At 38.7% G+C, this 18,608-nt stretch overlaps 1 protein-coding gene across 1 annotated transcript in view; it reads left to right on the top strand.

The window, feature by feature from the left end:
- KCNQ5 (potassium voltage-gated channel subfamily Q member 5) overlaps positions 1-18,608 on the top strand; it is an 87,798-nt gene that overhangs the window by 13,815 nt on the left and 55,375 nt on the right. Inside the window, exon 2 of the mRNA XM_066179683.1 lies at positions 2,611-2,737. Within this exon, the coding sequence (XP_066035780.1) occupies positions 2,620-2,737 (118 nt within the window). The 5' untranslated portion in view covers positions 2,611-2,619. The remainder of the gene's footprint in view (positions 1-2,610; positions 2,738-18,608) is intronic.

Genomic DNA, 18,608 nt, shown 5'->3' with positions numbered 1-18,608 from the left:
TCTCCAAGAAGTTTCTCTTTTTAGTATATGTGTTTGTGTGTGAGAGACAAATATGATTCCTGTCTCTCATACACAAAAGCACAATGTTGTACACAGACTCTCATAAATGTGCCTTCAGCACACAATAACTTTTCTCATCTTTGTCTCACTGAACAAGCATAACACCTAGTAATGTCTAACAATAGTACTGGTGATAAACACAAAACTGCATAGCACTGGTAGGAACCAGAAGAGTAAACTTTCCAAAGGATTACCACTTTCCAACTCCTACCAGCAGTTTTGTGATACAATTGGAACTGGCTTGAAGCTGTGGACTAGTCCTTCCAGGATCGCTGAGTACTTTCTGTCCTTGCCAGTTCCCCATCAGAGGCCCTGCCAGGGTCTAGAGTACAGGAGAGGACACACTCCTCTGTGTGTGGATCAGCTCCTGTAAGATTCCTGGGACAATTTACTTACAAAACCTATCACTCGTCTGTACACATCATATGTTTCCCAGGGAAACAACAAACTTTAGTCCAATGAAATGTGATTAAGTTTTAAAGAGAAAAGGATTTTATTGGAAGCAAGGAATTTTTCATTCTTCTCAGACCTCCTTTCCTTCAATATATCTTACCCTCTCCCAAAGAAGAAACTTCTTTAGGAGAATCAGATGTTGGATGGCCTGGATGCCTGCCATTAACCCTCATAAATTCAGAGGCATCATCTAACAATGTGTAAACCAGACTTGACAATTCATGATTTAACTACCACTATAAAAGTGGTAGTTAAATAACTAAAATACATATTCTTCCTTTTTTCCAGTTGGCTTCCTGTCCATTTCTAACTTGGCCTACACAGAATTTCCTACAAGGAAATTTACCACAGAGTAGCCAACTATTAGGAATTATCGTTACTATATGGGGAACTTTTTCAGTTTTGAACATAATCCTTTCTGAAATTGTGCAATAACACTGCCCATGGAATTAAGTTAAAGTTTCTTGTAGTGGAATAAAAGGAAAAGCTTAAACAATCACACTCTTTTTTTTTTTTCTAATAGAAATGTTATTTTTTTTCTAATAGAAAATGTGGCATTCTCTTCAGCCACGTTTCAGCAGAGGGATCTTATTCTACTTTTGTGACTTAGACATTCAATATGGGATTTACAAAACCAAAAACGAAGACCCTGAAGAAGGCTCTAAAAGTGCTTTTGATGTAATGTAACTACACAAGCTGACATGTCTTAGGAAGGAATACTGTGTTTTCAGATTGTTCTATGACACCAAAAGCAATTAAGTTCACAATGTTTCAGTGGACTGCCACTAATCATAATCTAGTAAAGAACCATTGCATGGCACAACATTAATAATGCCATTTGTTCAGGTAAATTAATGCCTGAGTTGACACACTGTCTTGTAGAGTTGTAGGGTCTCACAGTCTAAAAGCATACAAAATGTTTATTGGGGAAAAGTCAATATTGGATCAACCCTACCCTTGCAAATATTTCTTTATTTAATTCATTTGCAGTGCTTTCTTACTGGTACCACACTACTCCTCATCCTGCAGGAATAACAAATTAATTGGCTGACAAGGAACAGCTTACTTCTGGACGCAGAAATACATTGGGCTGCCAAATAAAACACAGCTTCCATCCTTTTCTTCTTGACGAGCTGTTTAAGAAACTCCATCAAGTACTTTTCTCCTTTTGTGAATGCACAGATTTTTATTTTGTCATATCAAAACACATGACTTTGTGATGGTATTCCAGAAGAGTATCTAAGTTTATAATTCCATACAGTGTTTTTGTACTATATCTCTCCATACTATTGAGCTGTGGATCTCCTTAGGGTATGGAGCTGAATTCTACTCCAAGTTCTATTACTGCAACTCTGTTGACCTCACAGTTGTAATGAAATTTTCTTAGAATAAAAATTACATAAATACATGTTGATGCTTTTAAAATAGACAGTCTTAAAGAAGGTTCCAATGTGAAAGAAAAGCAAGCCAAACAAGCAAGGCAAAATTTCTAAATGCTTTAATTCACAGGTTTTCCAGGAAAAGTTGTGCCTAGGGTGGGCATTCATTTATTGTCTCACAATTACATACCCATTGTATGTAATTACACTTGCACACACCTTAACCTACTGCTGGGAACAGATTGATTTCCCAAATTTGTAATCTCAGTTACTTCACCGATGTATTGAAACAATGACAATATATGTCCGAAAACTTTTAGCCTTTAAACTACAAGCTAATTGTATGATTGTGGATGTCAAACATTTTTCACTAGCTGTATAAGTTTCCTGTGCTCTGATGTTCAATATACAAAGTCCTTGAGTATTTTGCTCTGATATTTTTGCGTATTAGTCAGTTCTTCAGTGTGTCATGTTTAGTAGCCAATCTTAGTTGATACTTTATATTATTCAGGTTAGGCTCAGACTTTACACTGTGAAGTTCTGGGAACTGTGTGCTGCTTGTAGATGTTCAACCGTCCTGGGGAGCAGGATCCCAAGTTTAGCTTGGGATATTCAGATGATCAAAGTGGATTGTTAGATCCAAACAGTAGTGATAAATTTCTTGATGTTTAAGTGTTGGTTATCACTAACAGGCATTTTTCTTATTTGCCATTTCTAGGAATTTGTCATGATTGTTGTCTTTGGTTTGGAATTTATTATCCGTATCTGGTCTGCCGGGTGCTGTTGTCGGTACCGAGGATGGCAAGGAAGACTGCGCTTTGCGAGGAAACCCTTCTGTGTAATAGGTGAGTGTCCCAGCTCTAGTTTAAGATAAACACCTTCCCTCTCCTGTTTTGTTTCTTAATGAAAACTATTGGAGTTACACTCTGTTTACAGCAACCAGCAGTAAGTCCAGAATAGCTGTGTGTCAACTCTCATCTGCCCAAGGTTTCTTTAGGTATAAATCATGACATCCCCAAAAACAAGTCAGTCCATGTTTCTTGTGTTCTCCAGAAGACATTTTCCTATGAATCTCATACAGCTGGTCTATATAAAGGACACATGAGGGATCTCATTGAAACTCAGAGGAGATGTATGCTTTGAATGGACACACTACATGCATAGATACCACATACATATGTGGATATATCCTGCTCTTCTTATTTAACATCTGTGATCAGACACTGCAAGAAGTTTGAAAACCTCCCTAGAGGCACCTTCTGACAACACTGCTGCTTCCTGTTTTGTGTTCTCTGCATGAGAGTCCACATATCAGCTCTGCAGTGAGACTAGTATAGGATACAGTATCTTCATTATTTCTTCTACACCTGTTTCAAGACACTATTCCTTCCCTTCCTTCCTCTAGAATTTGTCTGTGACAATGGTGAATAGACGCACGATCAGTCAAAACCCTGTTTTGAAAAGGGATCTGGAGGAAAATGGTTTCCCAATAAAGGCAGAAATCAAAGATAAAACTCATCTGATAATTTCTTATTTTTCTAATCGTTTGGAGAAAATGCTTTTTATCTCTGAAACTCCAGGATATCAATATCCCAACTTCTCTCTCAACTTCCTTCCTCTCGCCAGCCTTTAATTTTATCTGCCTGTATCTCAATGCAAGTTATGGATCAACTGGGGCAGGCAACACATTTCATTCTTCCATACATCTCTACAGCAGCTAGTGCATGGAGTCATGTGCCTACAGTCATTAAACACATGGGTTTCAGTGTAAGAAGTAGATGAATGCTGTCCTAGTCTAAACAAGAGTTACACACTGTTCCTTGGCATGGCAGACCAGTATTAGTAGACCAGTAGTTAGGGCTAAGGTGTAGAGCAAATTTTTTTCTTTCCACCTCATTCCCGGGTAAATCCACTTTCTCCCACTAAGCCACTCCTGAAATGGAGAAAGTCGCATGAGCAGCTAGGAAGACACCCCAGATTGTCTCCCCCTCAGAAAGAAGCACCCCATCTATGCAATTTTACGAAACTGTGGGAGAGGAGCGAGTATCAGGATTGGCATTTGTTTTGTTTGGGCAGCAGGGGAGGTGGGTAGGTACCTTGCCAGGTCACACACTTACCCCAAGATTTCCATGCCTACCAGAAAGTGGGAATCACAAAACATGGCTACCCTCCTTAACCAGACTTACTGTTATTCCAAGATTTTATGGTGTACTTGAAATTTTGCAGCAACCAGGTTTCATCAGGACACAATCATAAGAAAGGACCACTGTTAATTTCGTAAAATTAACTTACTACAGCAATTTAGAACTTACTAAAAACACCTTTAAAGATTTTGAAGTTACTAGAACCATGTGACTTTCTCAGAGCATTTTGCTACTCTTCCAAATTCCATTGTACAGAAACACTTGCAGTTTGTTTGATTCAGCTTTTATGTCTCCTCTCTCTCCTGTCTCCACTCAACTGAAAAGTTTCATACCAGTGATTAACTTCACTCTGAGGTGCTAATTCTCAGCAAAACTGTATGCAGGAGTTCTTCCTTGTACAAAATTCTGCATATTTAAAAGATGTAGATGTGGTGCTTAGGGACATAATTCAGGGATGGATCTGCCGGTGCTGGGTTAACAGTTTGACTCAATGATCTTAAAGGTCCTTTCCAACCTAAATAATTCTACGATTCACAGGCGACTGTATAGATTTCTACGCTTTCCTTAAAACTACTCATATCTACCCTCCTACTGTTGGTGAAATAGTTCAGGCAGGTCTTCTGGTGCAGATCACACTGAGGGGGTGGGTTTACTTCACTCTATTATGGTATTTCTTCCTTTCTCTGAAATTCATCTCCTCTTCTTGTTTCGTCTATTTTTATGTAAGCAGTCTCTGGCCTTAAAAGCATCTTTTCTGTCCCACTTGGAACTCTATCACTTGCTAGCAGAATTAATTAGTAGACAATAGTCTATTGCTTGCAGATGTCTTCCTATGCTGGTGCACTGGATGGAAAGGAAACTTTGCTCTGCAGCTTCTGGAAACTAAACCAATAGCTTGAATTTCTTGCCATTGACTGCTCTGCATGTCTCTTCTTCTTTTGATTGACTTCAGTCCATTTCTGGACTTTAGTGTCCCAGAAGGGAGTTTCTGATGTTCTGATGTTCAGTATCTTTCCAGATTTGATCGCTTGAGGAAAAACCAAGCCATCTTGCAGCTCTTGCTACATAAAGTAATTATTTGCCTGACACCTTGGCTTTGCAGTCATGCCAAAGCGTAAGGCAGCAGCAAAGATCAGAAGGCTGTGTTAACCAGAGCACAATCAGTGGATGATCATCTCCCTTTACTCATCGCTCATTAGACCGCATCCAAGATACTGCACCCCATTTTCCCCCTCCAACACTATACCTGAAAGACCTTAAAAACTGGAGTGAGTTCAGTGAAGCCATGAAGATGATCAGTGCTGGAGCAGTTGCACTCTGAGGAGAAGCTCAGGGACCTGTACGTGTTCATCCTGGAGAAAAGATGGCTTCGGGGGGAACTCAATGAAATCAGTGCTAAGGTCTCCTTAAGAGCACATGGCCACTTTGGGCCTATTACTTTTAATTATTTACTTAGTCATCCATTCAATTATTCTTTCTGTTTATTGTTACAGTGGAACAATAATATTTTAGAAGACTTAGTCTGTTTACTATTAATTAAATTTGCTATATATCTCTGGCAGATCTTTTCCCTGTTTTTTGGGGGTTTTTTTTGTTTTTGTTTTTTTTTTGGTTTTTTTGTGGTTTTTTTTGTTTTTTTTTTGTTTTTTGTTTTTTTTTTTTTTTTGTGATTAAACACAAATCACATAGGGCAATGGCCTTAGGGCTAGAAATAACCAATTTGAGGATTGCCTCAAGGGTCACATTTAGACAGCCTTTATTTTTTCCATTAATAACCTAATAACCAGAGAAGTTTTATTCAGGGCCAAAACTCTGTGCTTATGTTAGTGTGCCTACAATGTCACTACTCTGAAAAATTAGTTCATCAAGCATTGATGTTTGCTACCATGTCAGTAATTACATCTACCAAATTATTTTACAGTTTTGTACCCTTATTTATTTCTGTAAAAATGGGAATTACAGTGTAGTATTAAAGCTTGCTTTGTATTTTGTCCCATGTTACCTGACATCCCTCATTTTCTCTTATTGTATATGAACTTGTGTACATAATATAAAGGGCATAGCAATACATCCTTACAGGCATGTAAGGTACTTAAATATGTATATCCCCCTGCAAATCTCAAATGTCACAGGTATATCACTCTGAAGCTTGGCTGTTAGCACTGCAGAACAGTGTTGCTGTGCTGTATTGCTCAGAAGAGCAGCAATCCAAGAAATGCATATTCCAACTGCTCATTGGAGCCTCTGGAGATCAGGGATGATGACAAACCAGAAAAAACTTGTTGCCTGTGCCTTAGCTCACTGAAGATCCCCAAAATAAAAGCGGACAAGTGTAACAGGGAAGATATATGGCATCCACTCCCTGTCAAGCCATTTAGGGACACTGAAATAAATGAAGAGTCCGTTGTCCTTCCTCTGGCAATGGGCTCCCAGATGGTGGTATGTGACCTGACAAAATTAAATTTCTGGCCGCTCTCCTATGTGTATCAGAGGATTTACAATCACAGTGAGATCTCAGTCTGTGAGGGCAGCTTCCACTTGGGACACTGGAAAAGTATTTAGGAATAATAAACAACAAGCTCTGGGTCAGAAGAGTAAGATCCTGCTGGCCTCACCTGCATGTCTGAAGTCCACTGAGCTTTCAGAGGAGCTTCTTTCTCTCCACTGACTCTGTAAGAAATTTTGGGACTCCTATGTGAGAAAGCCCAACAAAAGCAAGTGAATTTTAAACATAGAATCATAGAATATCTTAAGCTGGTCCACAGGGATCAGCAAAGTCCAACTCCTGGCCCTGCACAGGACCATCCCCAAGTCACACCATGTGACTAAGAGCATTGTCCAAACACTTCTTGAATTCTGTCCGGCTGGTGCTGTCACCCCTTCCCTGAGGAGCCCGTTCCAGTGCCCAGCCACCCTCTGGGTGAAGAATCTTTTCCTGATATCCAACCTAAACCTCCCCTGACACAAATTCAGGCCATTTCCTTGGATCCTGTCACTGGGCACCACAGAGAAGAGATCTGTGCCTGCCCCTCCTCTTCCCCTTGTGAGGAAGTTGTTACTGCAGTGAGGTCTTCTCTCAGTCTCCTCCAGGCTGAACAGACCAAGTGCCCTCAGCTGCTCCTCACACACCTTCCCCTCAAGGCTCTTCACCATCTTCACTGTCCTCTTTTGGACACTCTCTAATAGTTCATGTGTCTCTTACATTGTGGCACCCAAAACTGCCCCCAGCGCTGGAGGTGAGGCTGCCCCAGTGCAGAGCAGAGCGGGACAATCCCCTCCCTTGCCTGGCTGGCCATGCCGGGTCTGATGTACCCCAGGACAGGGCTGGCCCTCCTGGCTGCCAGAGCACATTGTTAACTCTAGTGTCTAAACTTTATTCAATTTAAAGTTGGAAGTGGAAACTCCTACTACAGATTTTTTTTCACTTTAATTTTGAGCCTACTTCTAGTAATATTACATTTTTCCAGGGCAGCTACACATCCTGGTGGTCCAGCTGAGTGAAAGACTTCGTATATTTCAGTTAGTCCATTAGCACTTTCACCACAGCTGCTTCTATTTTACCTCTAGTCAAGCTGCAGTATGATGGAAACGTCAAAAGTTCAAATTCTGTTGAGGCTGCAGAATGAGCAAATTCCCAACAGGAAGCTTAAGTCCATTATCTGTAATCAGGCCCTTGAACTTCATGGCTGGCAAACCTTGTTTCAGAGCATTAAGTGATAACAATGACTGCTGCTTATTACTGGATCTATTTTTCATTAATTAGAGTGGTAATGAACCATCATGTGGCGCTTTTGTCAAACCTTTATAAACAAATCCATATCTAGTGTGTTACAAGATCTTCTGGACATTTAATCTGAATTACTTCAATGTATTTGTGTAAGACACGTTATGCGTCTGTCACCTTGGTATTTAGACACATTATATAGTTTAAATACAGACAGATGTTAAATCTGCTGCTTATGATAAACAATATAAACAGCCCCTTTCCAGTGTAATTTGAACTCTAAATAACCCAGAGATGGTCTGTAATTAAGTGTAACCTTGACCAAGAAGACATATCTCACATCACATCTCATTATAAATCCCAGAAAAAACAAGTTACAGCAAATTTCATGTTTGGGGACCTTCTGCCAGCCAAACTTGAACTCATCTCAGACACACCCTGCCTACTTCACTCCACAAAATACTCTGATAGCAATAGTAGTAGTAGTAATAGTAGTAGTAGTAGTAGTAGTAGTAGTAGTAGTAGTAGTAGTAGTAGTAGTAGTAGTACTAGCAGTAAGGTTTCAATCAAAATTTCCTCAGATAATTTCAGCAGCCATAATTCTGTGCCGTGAACAGAGGTGTTCTTTAGGCTAGACTGGTCCCCAATTATGTAGATTTTTAAAACAGGTATTTAGTGGCAAATCTTCATGTTTGACAGTTCTGGCAGTGCAGTTTTTAGAAATATGTAGAAAAAATAATCTATGGGTGGGCCTTATCCTTTCACACTTACTTTTGCTGACTGCTAACCTTGCTGCTGAGTAAGGTAACATATGCTGGGATTAAAAACATCAGGTTCTGATCTCCTCTTGCTAGAGGTTGCATGTCTGCTATTCGAAGGAAATCTAGTTTGGTACAATGCAGTTCACATTGAAGTTTCTTTCTGGTATGAGCTAGAGAATTCAGCAGCCTGTGTTTGTTCATGCTGTGGTTTTTTGATCTTACACTAGAGTCACTGCTGTGTTTGTGAAGTAGAGTAGATGAGCCCCTACCAGGAATTGGGCAACCTGGGACATGAAGGCTAAAGAGACAGGGTTGTGATAAAATGGCTGTTAAAAGACAGGGACATTTTATTTAAAAGAATTTATTTGTAATAATAGAATTCCTGAATTAGAAGGCTAAAAAAGATATTTTCTTAAACATGAAGCAATTATCCATTTTGAACAAGACTAATATAACTAAGTACCTGCACTGAAATGTTTAGCAATTACTAACTCAGTTCCCTATTGTTAGGAAAGTGTCCTAAAGTCAAACAGTCAAATTATATAGAAATAATGAGGCTCCTGTCCTTTCTCACCCAGAATGTGTATATGATTTAAGCAGTCTTTCAAATTATTTTTTATCACTCATATTTGAATCTCATAAAGTACATTGTAGTATAATCATAAGGATAATGATAATGATAATGATTATAATAATAATATTATATTAAATGCTATCTATTATAAAATATTATGTAATATAAAAGTTTATCATAGAAATTCTAGTGCTGTTTATGGGCTGTGACTAGGAAATGTTCAGTCGGGAGGGAAGCAACAGACAGACCAAGCAGCAGTTAACATTTTCTGGTTATAGTCTTCATATGTTCAGTTTTGCTCGCTTTTTTTAGGGACTGGCTTTAAACTTCTTTCTACTAGAGATACCCAGAATATGAAGTTGCTTACACAAATACCTTTCTCTTCATAATCTGCCTTTATTTGGTTTGATGTTCATATCCTGCCTTATTATGCTGAATTCCCATCATATCCATGGACAAGATAGTTTCTCAGATACCATAAGTATGTATAAGTTTGTCAATTCAAAATTAAGTAGTTATTGGTATAAACACTGGTGTGGAACTTAGAGGTAGACAGGATTGTGCTGAGTCCACTTATCTGCCTACTTGAGTGTATGGTTCCTCAAAAGTAGTAAAATGGGGGGTTTTTTTCAAATTTTATCACTCTTAGCATCTAAAAAAATTATAATTTTTAATGACATGAATAACATGTCAGAACGTAACTGATCTGCAATAAAATTCTCAGTTTTCTTTCCAGATGTGCGGCAGATCAGCTGCTTTGGTGTGTGACATTCTTTGTGACTCCCATTCCAGATCACTGTCAACTCTCGCCTGTAGTTTCTCTCTGAGAAGAATTGTTTCTTTGTACAAGTCTGCTTTTGCAACAGTGAATTATGCTTTCCAGGCAGAAATATTAATACCTTAGGAATATTTTCATATTGGTCCAAAACAATCTTATTAGACTAGGTGTTTGCTATTTGGGCTTTTGTAACTGCCTGCTACTTAAACTCATTACATGAATGCCCTTGGCACTCATGTAGCCTCTCACAGGACTGTGATATCCCCGGCTTGCAGCACTGCTTTACTTCAAAAGCCACTTTCAGTGTGTCTTCTCTTTTACTAATATGCCCATAATTACTCAGAGGTGCTTTGTCAGCAGGTTGCCATAAATTTGAATGCTAGTACCTTGGTGTGAGACATTAGACAACTGTCAATCTGACTGCTTGACCCATGATTAACTCTCTCACACGTGTTAGTCAATCAAATCCTGCTTTATCTCATGGCCTTTATCTCCCTGCTTTATCTCCCAGCCTCACCCCTGTCAGGCCAAATGAAAACACTTGAAGAGGTCTAAGTGGAGAAATTGCACTAGCATTTACTGCAGGAATCTTACCAGAGCTATTTGAAAGCAACTATGCAAAATGTATTGAGAAATGATAGGACAAGGCAAGGAAAGGAAAAAGGAAAAAGGGAAAAGAAAAAAGGAAAAAGTTTTTGTTTGGAAGAGAGCTACAATGATCATCTAGTCCAATTACCTGACCAATTCAAGGTTGACCAAAAGTCGAAGCATGTTATTAAGGACATTGTCCAAAAGCCTCTTTAACACTGACATTCAAGGAGCATTGACCACTTCTGTAGGAAGCATCTTTCCATGTTTGACAATCCACTCTGTAAATAAATACTTCCTAATGTCCAGTCTGTAGACACCTCTTGATATTGTATTGTGGGAGATGATCTCACTCATGATTACTTGTATGAAGTCCACTTTCACCAATTCTTTTGCACAGATAACAGTTCCTTTTTCATTACCCCTGCAGCATATGAGCAGGCAAAATGCTACTATTTCATATTTCCATTTATTTGCTTCTTTTAGTTTTTAATTATCTCTCTTATAATTGCTGAATGTTGTGATTTTATTGCTCTCTTTGCTGAAGACTAGTTTATTTCTCTTCAGGTCACCCCTGTGTGCGTGAGGTCTCCAGGAAAAGGGTTGTTGGTGCAGTTGGCTAAGAACAGTAGTTTTTTTATTATTGTTTAGAAACATAAACATCTTCTGTTGCTTTAGAGGTAGTGTTTGTTTCTTCGCATGCAGTCCTCCGGTATCTACTCAGCTTTAATATGTTAACTGTCAATGCTGACAGTCTAAAACATAAGATTTGCCCACAGTTACACTCAATATAATCAAATTGATTGCCAGATGTCTTCATCCAGTCTTGCCACTAGCTTATTAGTTACTGCAACGCTTGATGACGCACAGCTTCTACAGATGTTTCCATTCTTTTACATCCCTTCAGAGAACTGCATGTTGCCACCAGCACTGCTGAAGTGACTGATGGGCATAGTAACCCAGTGGGAGTTGCAGGAAATCTGTATTTTTATGATCATGCCTCAAATGGCTACACTCCAACTGTTACATTAGGAATGGACTTGTGTATAAGAGAGAAAATACAGGTTTAAATTCCTCATTTTTACACCTGCTATGTTAAACACAGCAGTTAGGAAGGTTTGACAATGTAATAATATTGTTACACTGTGTAAGAGTTACAGTATTTCTATATCAGCTTTAGTAGGGCTAAGTAGAAATATTTGCACATTTTTAGATGGCAATTTGGGCATGTTCTGCACATTTTAATTTCCTCCCATCCCTAGCACTTAGGCAGCAGGTGTCCATAACCTGTTGTTTCCCATGAGAAAAAAGAAAAATTACATTTTTTATCTTTAAGCCTGAGCTGATAGCTCACAAAATCGAGCTGTTCTTTGGGGATAGTTGATATTGCTGTCAATAACAGATCCAAGGAAGGTGACCATCAGATCCATTTTACATCAAGCTATGGAAGCTCCTAAATGGTGTAAAGAAAGCCACTCACTTTCACCCCTGTGTTGTGCAGTGCTGGTGCCCCAATGCATGTATGTGACCACCTGGGCAGCAGCCACAGCAAAGGCAGAGCTCTTTCAGTCCTGGGGCTCCCCTCTGCCATCCCAGTCCGTTCATGCCACCCCCACAGCGGAGACTGTTTCATTTCAGATGAAAATGTCACAAGGCAGAGTTGAGAGGTTGTCACAAAGAATGACACAATCTACTGTATTTAAGATCTCATTTTGTGATTGTCTCTGTTGGGTTTGAGAGAGTGATACCAGATTATGAAATTTTTCCTTTCTGACAAGTGTTGAACAGAATTTCCATTTCTTTCTTCATATCTCCCACACCAGGAAGTCTCAAGTGTGGCTTTGTAAGATGCCCCACACTAGTGTTCTCCAAATTATACAAACCTTCTCGCTGGCACAGTATTCCCTCTTAGTCTACTCACACACAGATTGCAGGCGGGATAGCAGCTGAAGGTAAAGAGTGGCTGGACATGTCTGGTTCTGTATAATATTTATGTATTATAATATAATATAATGTCTGTAAATTCTGTAATCTGAATAAACTCTGTATTTACAGAAACAAAGGGGTCCCAAAAGGCACTCACTGATTGTGCAGACATTCAAAATAGCTGTTTAGGTTAGAAATGCAAGTTCTGCTTTTAGGCAGCAGGGAGAGGTTTTTTTGCCTCTGAAGAGAGGCTCAGAAAACTGAATGCAGGAACTCTTTCAGCCAACACTGAGGGACCCATGTTGCTGCCCTCAACATTTGCATTAAATAACTCAGCTACTGGATATCCTCTGTTTCCCCACTAACCTGTGAATTTTAGAGCAGATTTTTAATACTGTCTCTTCCCTCTCCACCTACAAACAGGCTTTTCTTCTCCTCAGAGACACGTTTTTCTCTCCCTGCTCATTTCAGCATCTTTACTTGTCAGTTTTCACCCATCCACTTTCACCTACACACCACGGAGTTTTCTGTTCCCACTTTCTTTCTTGGCCTTTCCAACTCCCATGCCACTGTATCACCTTCACATTATCCACGATCTGGGAATGTGTTAGATTAACATTTCCAGACTCCCTGCCTGCCTGCCCCTGCCTAAGCTTTTAGAGTATGATGAAAAGGCCATGAAAGAGCACATTCCTGCCTAGAGATTCCTCCCCTTGTGGCTGCAAGGATCCAGCACAGACATAGCAATGCTTCCCTGTGGGTCTGGATCACACAGGAGTCCTGGTTGGTGTCTTTCCACTTGCTGACTAGTGCCAGAGACCCTTAATGAGGGTGTTAATACCTGTAGCCCAAAATAGCCAATCACACATGGAATAATCAGTGGCTGACTCACACAAGAATTTGGATCCCCTGAAAAATCTAATTCCAATTCAGGGGAAAGCATCCAAACTTGTCTTTAATTTTCCCTGGTTATTCCTTTATACCTCAGCGCAATGAACTTTACAAGTCAATTCCATCTTGTACTTTTTTATCAAATTTAAATTGTCTTTTGATCTCATTTTTATAAGAAAGGGTAAATAGGAGGCATCCAACAGACCTTCTTATCTTCCACTAGTTTGCATACCTCTATCTGCAGTCTCATATTTGTCTTCTGACTAACCACTCCTAAATTATTCAGCCCTTTCTCCATACACAAGTCTTGCCATGCTGTAGCTATTTTGTTTTTTTCTTGACGATTACTTTGTGGTTTTCTTACAGCCTGATGTAATGAGTGTCTTTACTCCTCAGGGCTGTGTGTGTGTGGCTATCCATCCTGTTGCCTTTCCCTACAGAAATCTTCAGATGTTTTTCTCTCCACTGCAATAGCGTTTTTCACTAAGATCTACTGTCATCCAGCAACATACAGACATAGTAAAGTGACTGGCAAACCTTGTTTTCCAGTGTTTTCAAGGCACAAAACTGTTTCTGAACAGAATAGGTGAAGATTTATGGGAAGAATCTGCTTGTGTTACTTGTAGTTTGTTTCTTTAGCTGAACAAAAAAGGTTGGTGAACACTAGGTCAAAGACACAGTTTTAAACGTTTCTCTCAGCCTGTCTCAAAGCCAAATAAAACCCGTACAGAATAAATAGTGCTTTGTTCCTTCTGGCAGGTGTATATTAATTATGTTAAAGATCAATTATTGGAAAAGGTTAATAAAGTATAAATCCATGGAAGGCTTGTAATTGAACTTAATCTTAGCTTGCAGGAGGCCCTTAGGTTTTTAAGATTTATTGAGCCAGCTGTTAATAACATGAAGATGTGTGCTGAGGACTTATTCAGCCCATAGAAAGATTGTGTATTCAATAGGGCTGTGAACAATAACTGTGAACAGCACAAAGACAGGTGAAATGTTCCCATGAATGTTGGTATTCTTATCCAGACTAAATAAAATACAGCCACCATGGCTACAGTTTAAAATCCTGTACTGGTTGAGCTACTGTGGTTCTCAGACCATAGAGAAATATTTTGGCTGTATACAGCAGAAGGTAAAATGGCATTTATTGGATGTATTTGCCATCATGGTCTGACGGGATGCTACTTTTACCCAGGAACAAGGTACATACACTTTTAATACACTGACAGTAGTGAGTAGCACTGGTTGATCCATTATTGAGCATGGAATTAAGACTTCATTATAAAATTTTTTAAAATTACAAAAGGAAAATATTACTCATCTTCATTAGACCACAATTTAAAAAGGGAATATTTAGTTTTCACATTTTAAAAATATCTAGTGTTGCCTTATTAAAAATACTCCTTTTCTTTCTGGTTCAGAAATTGTTTGGAGAACCAAGTTAACTTTGCTGTATTTGATTAGCTTTCCTAATAAGTGTCTTTGACTTGTTTCCAGCTCTCTCTTTGCCAGAAAAGATAGCTTTACATAATGATGAGCTGTTTTTCTAAGCAGACCCACTTCAGTTATACAAAAATAACATTTATTCCAGAAAGAGGTTGTCTGTATTTCCAGGAGGTCACTTTCATTTCACATTAAAATTGTATGCTTACTCACATGATTCCAATATATTGCAAATCTAAATGATAAAGGGAAAGAAGGGTCCAAGGTGATTCATCTATTTGATTTCTTCACTGGGGTATTGCTTAGCTGATGATAAGAAAAATCGAAGTTTCAATGCACAGATCAGTTTTAGTGGACTTCTTAAAATGGAAGGCAGTGAATAATGTAGCCATTCACCACTGTTAGCAAAAAAAAATCAGTAGAGAAGTATTAACCTCTGAAAATTTTTTATTCCACTTCAGTGCCTAGACAGAATAACATATTTTTGTAGAATTTTTTTCTCTTGTATGTGCCACTACCATACATTACTATCTTCCTGTTCTTCAACAGCAATAAAAGTCAATTTTCACACTCATCTGTGTTTATCTCTGTGAATTATCTTGATATGCAAAATCAGCTCACTTTCCTACTTCTAAAAATACCTTGTTGTTTTGCATCTTGCAAAACTATTAAAAAAGGAAGCGAAATCACCAGCTTGTTTTGCCTGTAATGACAATTAAGAGGACTTCAATCCAAATTATGTTACATATTTGAAAATACAAAGACCTTTTGGCTGGAGTGACAGCAACATCTGCAAAAGTCAAACAGCATCACCCATCCCAAGAATTTCCTGAAGATATCCTGCCAATTACTTTTACTAGTAGGTGACGATTAATCATAACCTGTCTGGCATCTGAGCAGAGATCTGATCCCTGACCAGAGAGAAAAGCTATATTCAGACAGAGCTGAAAGCAAACTTTGCCAGGACCCAAGATCATGAGCATCATTATTTGTAGAATATGCACAACTCAGATGACCTCATATTGCTTTGGGGGGGTTTTGTTGTTGATGGTGGTGTTCAGGCTTTTTTTCTCTGTAAAACTGAGGCCTTGTAGATATAAGTCTTCTCAGCCTCTTGTGAGAGGTACAGAACTCAACATGCTGCCTCTCCCAAATTATGTTGGAGAGCTTCAGGTGATATAATTCAATGAGTGCTATTAAATTGCTTTTTGGAGGGGTGTTACAGGCTGAAAAAAATGCTTGAGAATATCATTTGAGGGTGAATTCAGGTGACTTCAAAAGTCTGCTTGTCTCCAGAGTAGTCTCTAAAAGCCAGTTTTTAGATTTTGGCAGTCTTGCACATACTGACTTTTACTTTGCTGGTAAATAGTTCTGCTTCTTCCAATGAGATAATGTACTGAACATTATAACACACATCATCTTTCTAAATATGGTAATGTCATTTATCTCTCTGTTCAGAGATGTAATTACAGGTAAAGATATTGAAAGTTCTTGATTTCTGGGATAAATACTTACGCAAGGTCACTAAGTTCAGCCCATATTTGACCAAATTTTCTGTCACAATGATGTGAAATATCCCACTGATTTTATAGTAAGGGAACATTCACAGAGCAAAGGAACGATGTACCACCTGGTAAAAACATTACATTTGCCTCTTTTCGATATAATTGTTGCAGCATATTCTATTCATGTTTTTTGTTTTTTGCCCTCCTGAACTGGTAGAGGGAAGTAGTTAATCCCTTTTTTCAAGAAAACAGCAGTTTTCCAGCCAGTTACAATAAAATAACTTTTGTCCTATGACCTTTCTCAACAAGTGCACAAGGAATAGTGATCCAATTCTATCACTCACTGAATACCCCTGTATTAGGGTATTCAGAGCCTTAAACTCTATGAATGTCTTTTTCTTTTCGTCTTCTGTTTTGTTTTGTTTTTTTTTTTAGCTAGCCCACAGGAGCACGAAGTACACCAATGCCCAATATGTTACCAGGCTGTGCAAAAAGGCTGCCGCTCCAATAGTCAAGTTTGTGTAAACAGACTTTTTCTTTTAGGAATCTGAAAAAGAACAACCTTATTTTCATGTACTGATGTATGGCCAAAGTCCAGATTCAGTCATCAGGCTTTATCTTAAAATGATTTAAATTGCCAACTCTAACAATTTAGGATAAAACCCATTGAATATATTTTTGTTATCATATTTCTAAAGTGTGATGTGCTCAAATACAGTGGTCCAGAATGTGTGTTATGTTAACTCTGTGCCATGGCGTCTGGTTAAAATTCAAACTACATTTCTACATTGGTTAGATGGTACCGTTGTTCCTGGCCAGCTGGCTGTAGAGATTATTGAAGGCAAATTAAAGAGAGTTCTGAGAATAGCAATATGGACTGGAAGGACTTATATCCAAAGAGATATTAGAAAAACTAAAATGCTGGTCATTCCTCACTACCACCACTACCACCTCTTAGTGACTCCGAATAGAAAGCTGTTAAGCGTTTCTATGTAGTGATTGTTGCAAATCTCAATTAAAACCTATTTAAACCCCTCAGCAAGTGAGAATAATTGCTCACTGTGCTGCCACAGGCGTGCATGACCTGTGCCGTAGTAAGCAGACAGCCCATGTCAAAGCTTTCTCGTGCCCTAAGTGGAGCTCAGTGTCTGTAACACCAGAGAATCATAGTGCTCGGGTTTTTTTCAAAAGTAACTTTGAAATTGAGGGTAATGAACTGTCCTGAGAATTATTCAGAAATGACCACTACAAGCTGTGCCTTTTCTCTGGGTCATGGATAATAACTCTAGCTCAAAATTAGACCTTAGAGGGACAGCCTAAGGGTAGCTTAGATTTGGTCATACAATTGCCCAGTTAATTTCCTTTGTGAGTTAATACAGCTGCAGGCTAGATAAAACAACCTCTTGAGATTTTCTCCTTAATTCTGCGCTTTTGTGGGCAGAAATGCCCTACTCATGTCCTAGTTTGTTGCCTCTCTTTACTGCTCTGTAGCTGGTGCAGACACGGTAATTGATAGTCATTGAAGTTTCCTGCCTTTTCTTATCAAGAATGTGTGAACTCTGGGTATTTTCTATGAATTTATAGCAAACACTATTTTGGTGATCTAGTGATGATCCAAAAATGATTAAATATTATTCATTTTTCTATTCAGATAAAATCAAAGAAAAAATCACAAGATTCATTTAACCTGTATTGTCTTGAAGTAAAATTTGTGTTTAGAGGGAAAAGATATTTCAATATATACGTTCCATTATATTAGCATTAAATGCAGGCAGCAGGCAAAGCTCCTATAAACATATTCTTCCTTTGAAGAATATGAAAAAGAGAAAGATGATGCAGGTTTGTGTATTAGTTTGAGCATGTGCATGAGATTCGAGCAGATGAGAGATTGCCACTGATTATGTGTTCTAATAATCGTAGAATCACAGAATAGTTTGAGCAGAAAGGAATAACATCTAGTTCCAGCCCCCTGCCATGGACAAGGACACCTTCCACTGGACAAGGCTACTCAAAGCTCCATCCAACCTGGCCTTGAGCACATCTGGGAAAGGAGCATCCATTCCCAACCCTCTTTCGGTTTAAGGCCATTCCCCCTTGTCCTATCATTATACGCTCTTTTAAAAAAATCATCCTGACATTCTTTCTGTAATTTTAGAGATTGTCCTGATGGCACATCAAGGTGTTGGGATGTGGCACAATATCCAAGTAGAGCTTTTGTGTTCCCCCTTTACTTATATAAATAGATTAATTCCCATGACAACAATGAATGTTGTAAAATCTCACAACATCCAAGAAGCTCACGCTAGGAAAGTTGCATTGGAGAAGTCATTAAAAGCAAAACAATCCCGTGTGATGATTTATGATGCCTCCTTTTCTACC

This window comes from Chamaea fasciata, unplaced genomic scaffold (assembly GCF_029207755.1).
Source record: "Chamaea fasciata isolate MVZ Bird 193981 ecotype frontalis unplaced genomic scaffold, bChaFas1.0.hap1 SCAF_3, whole genome shotgun sequence".
Lineage (NCBI taxonomy): Eukaryota > Metazoa > Chordata > Aves > Passeriformes > Sylviidae > Chamaea > Chamaea fasciata.
The sequence above is the reverse complement of the archived record's forward strand: the minus strand, read 5'-3'. Positions and strand labels throughout refer to the sequence as shown.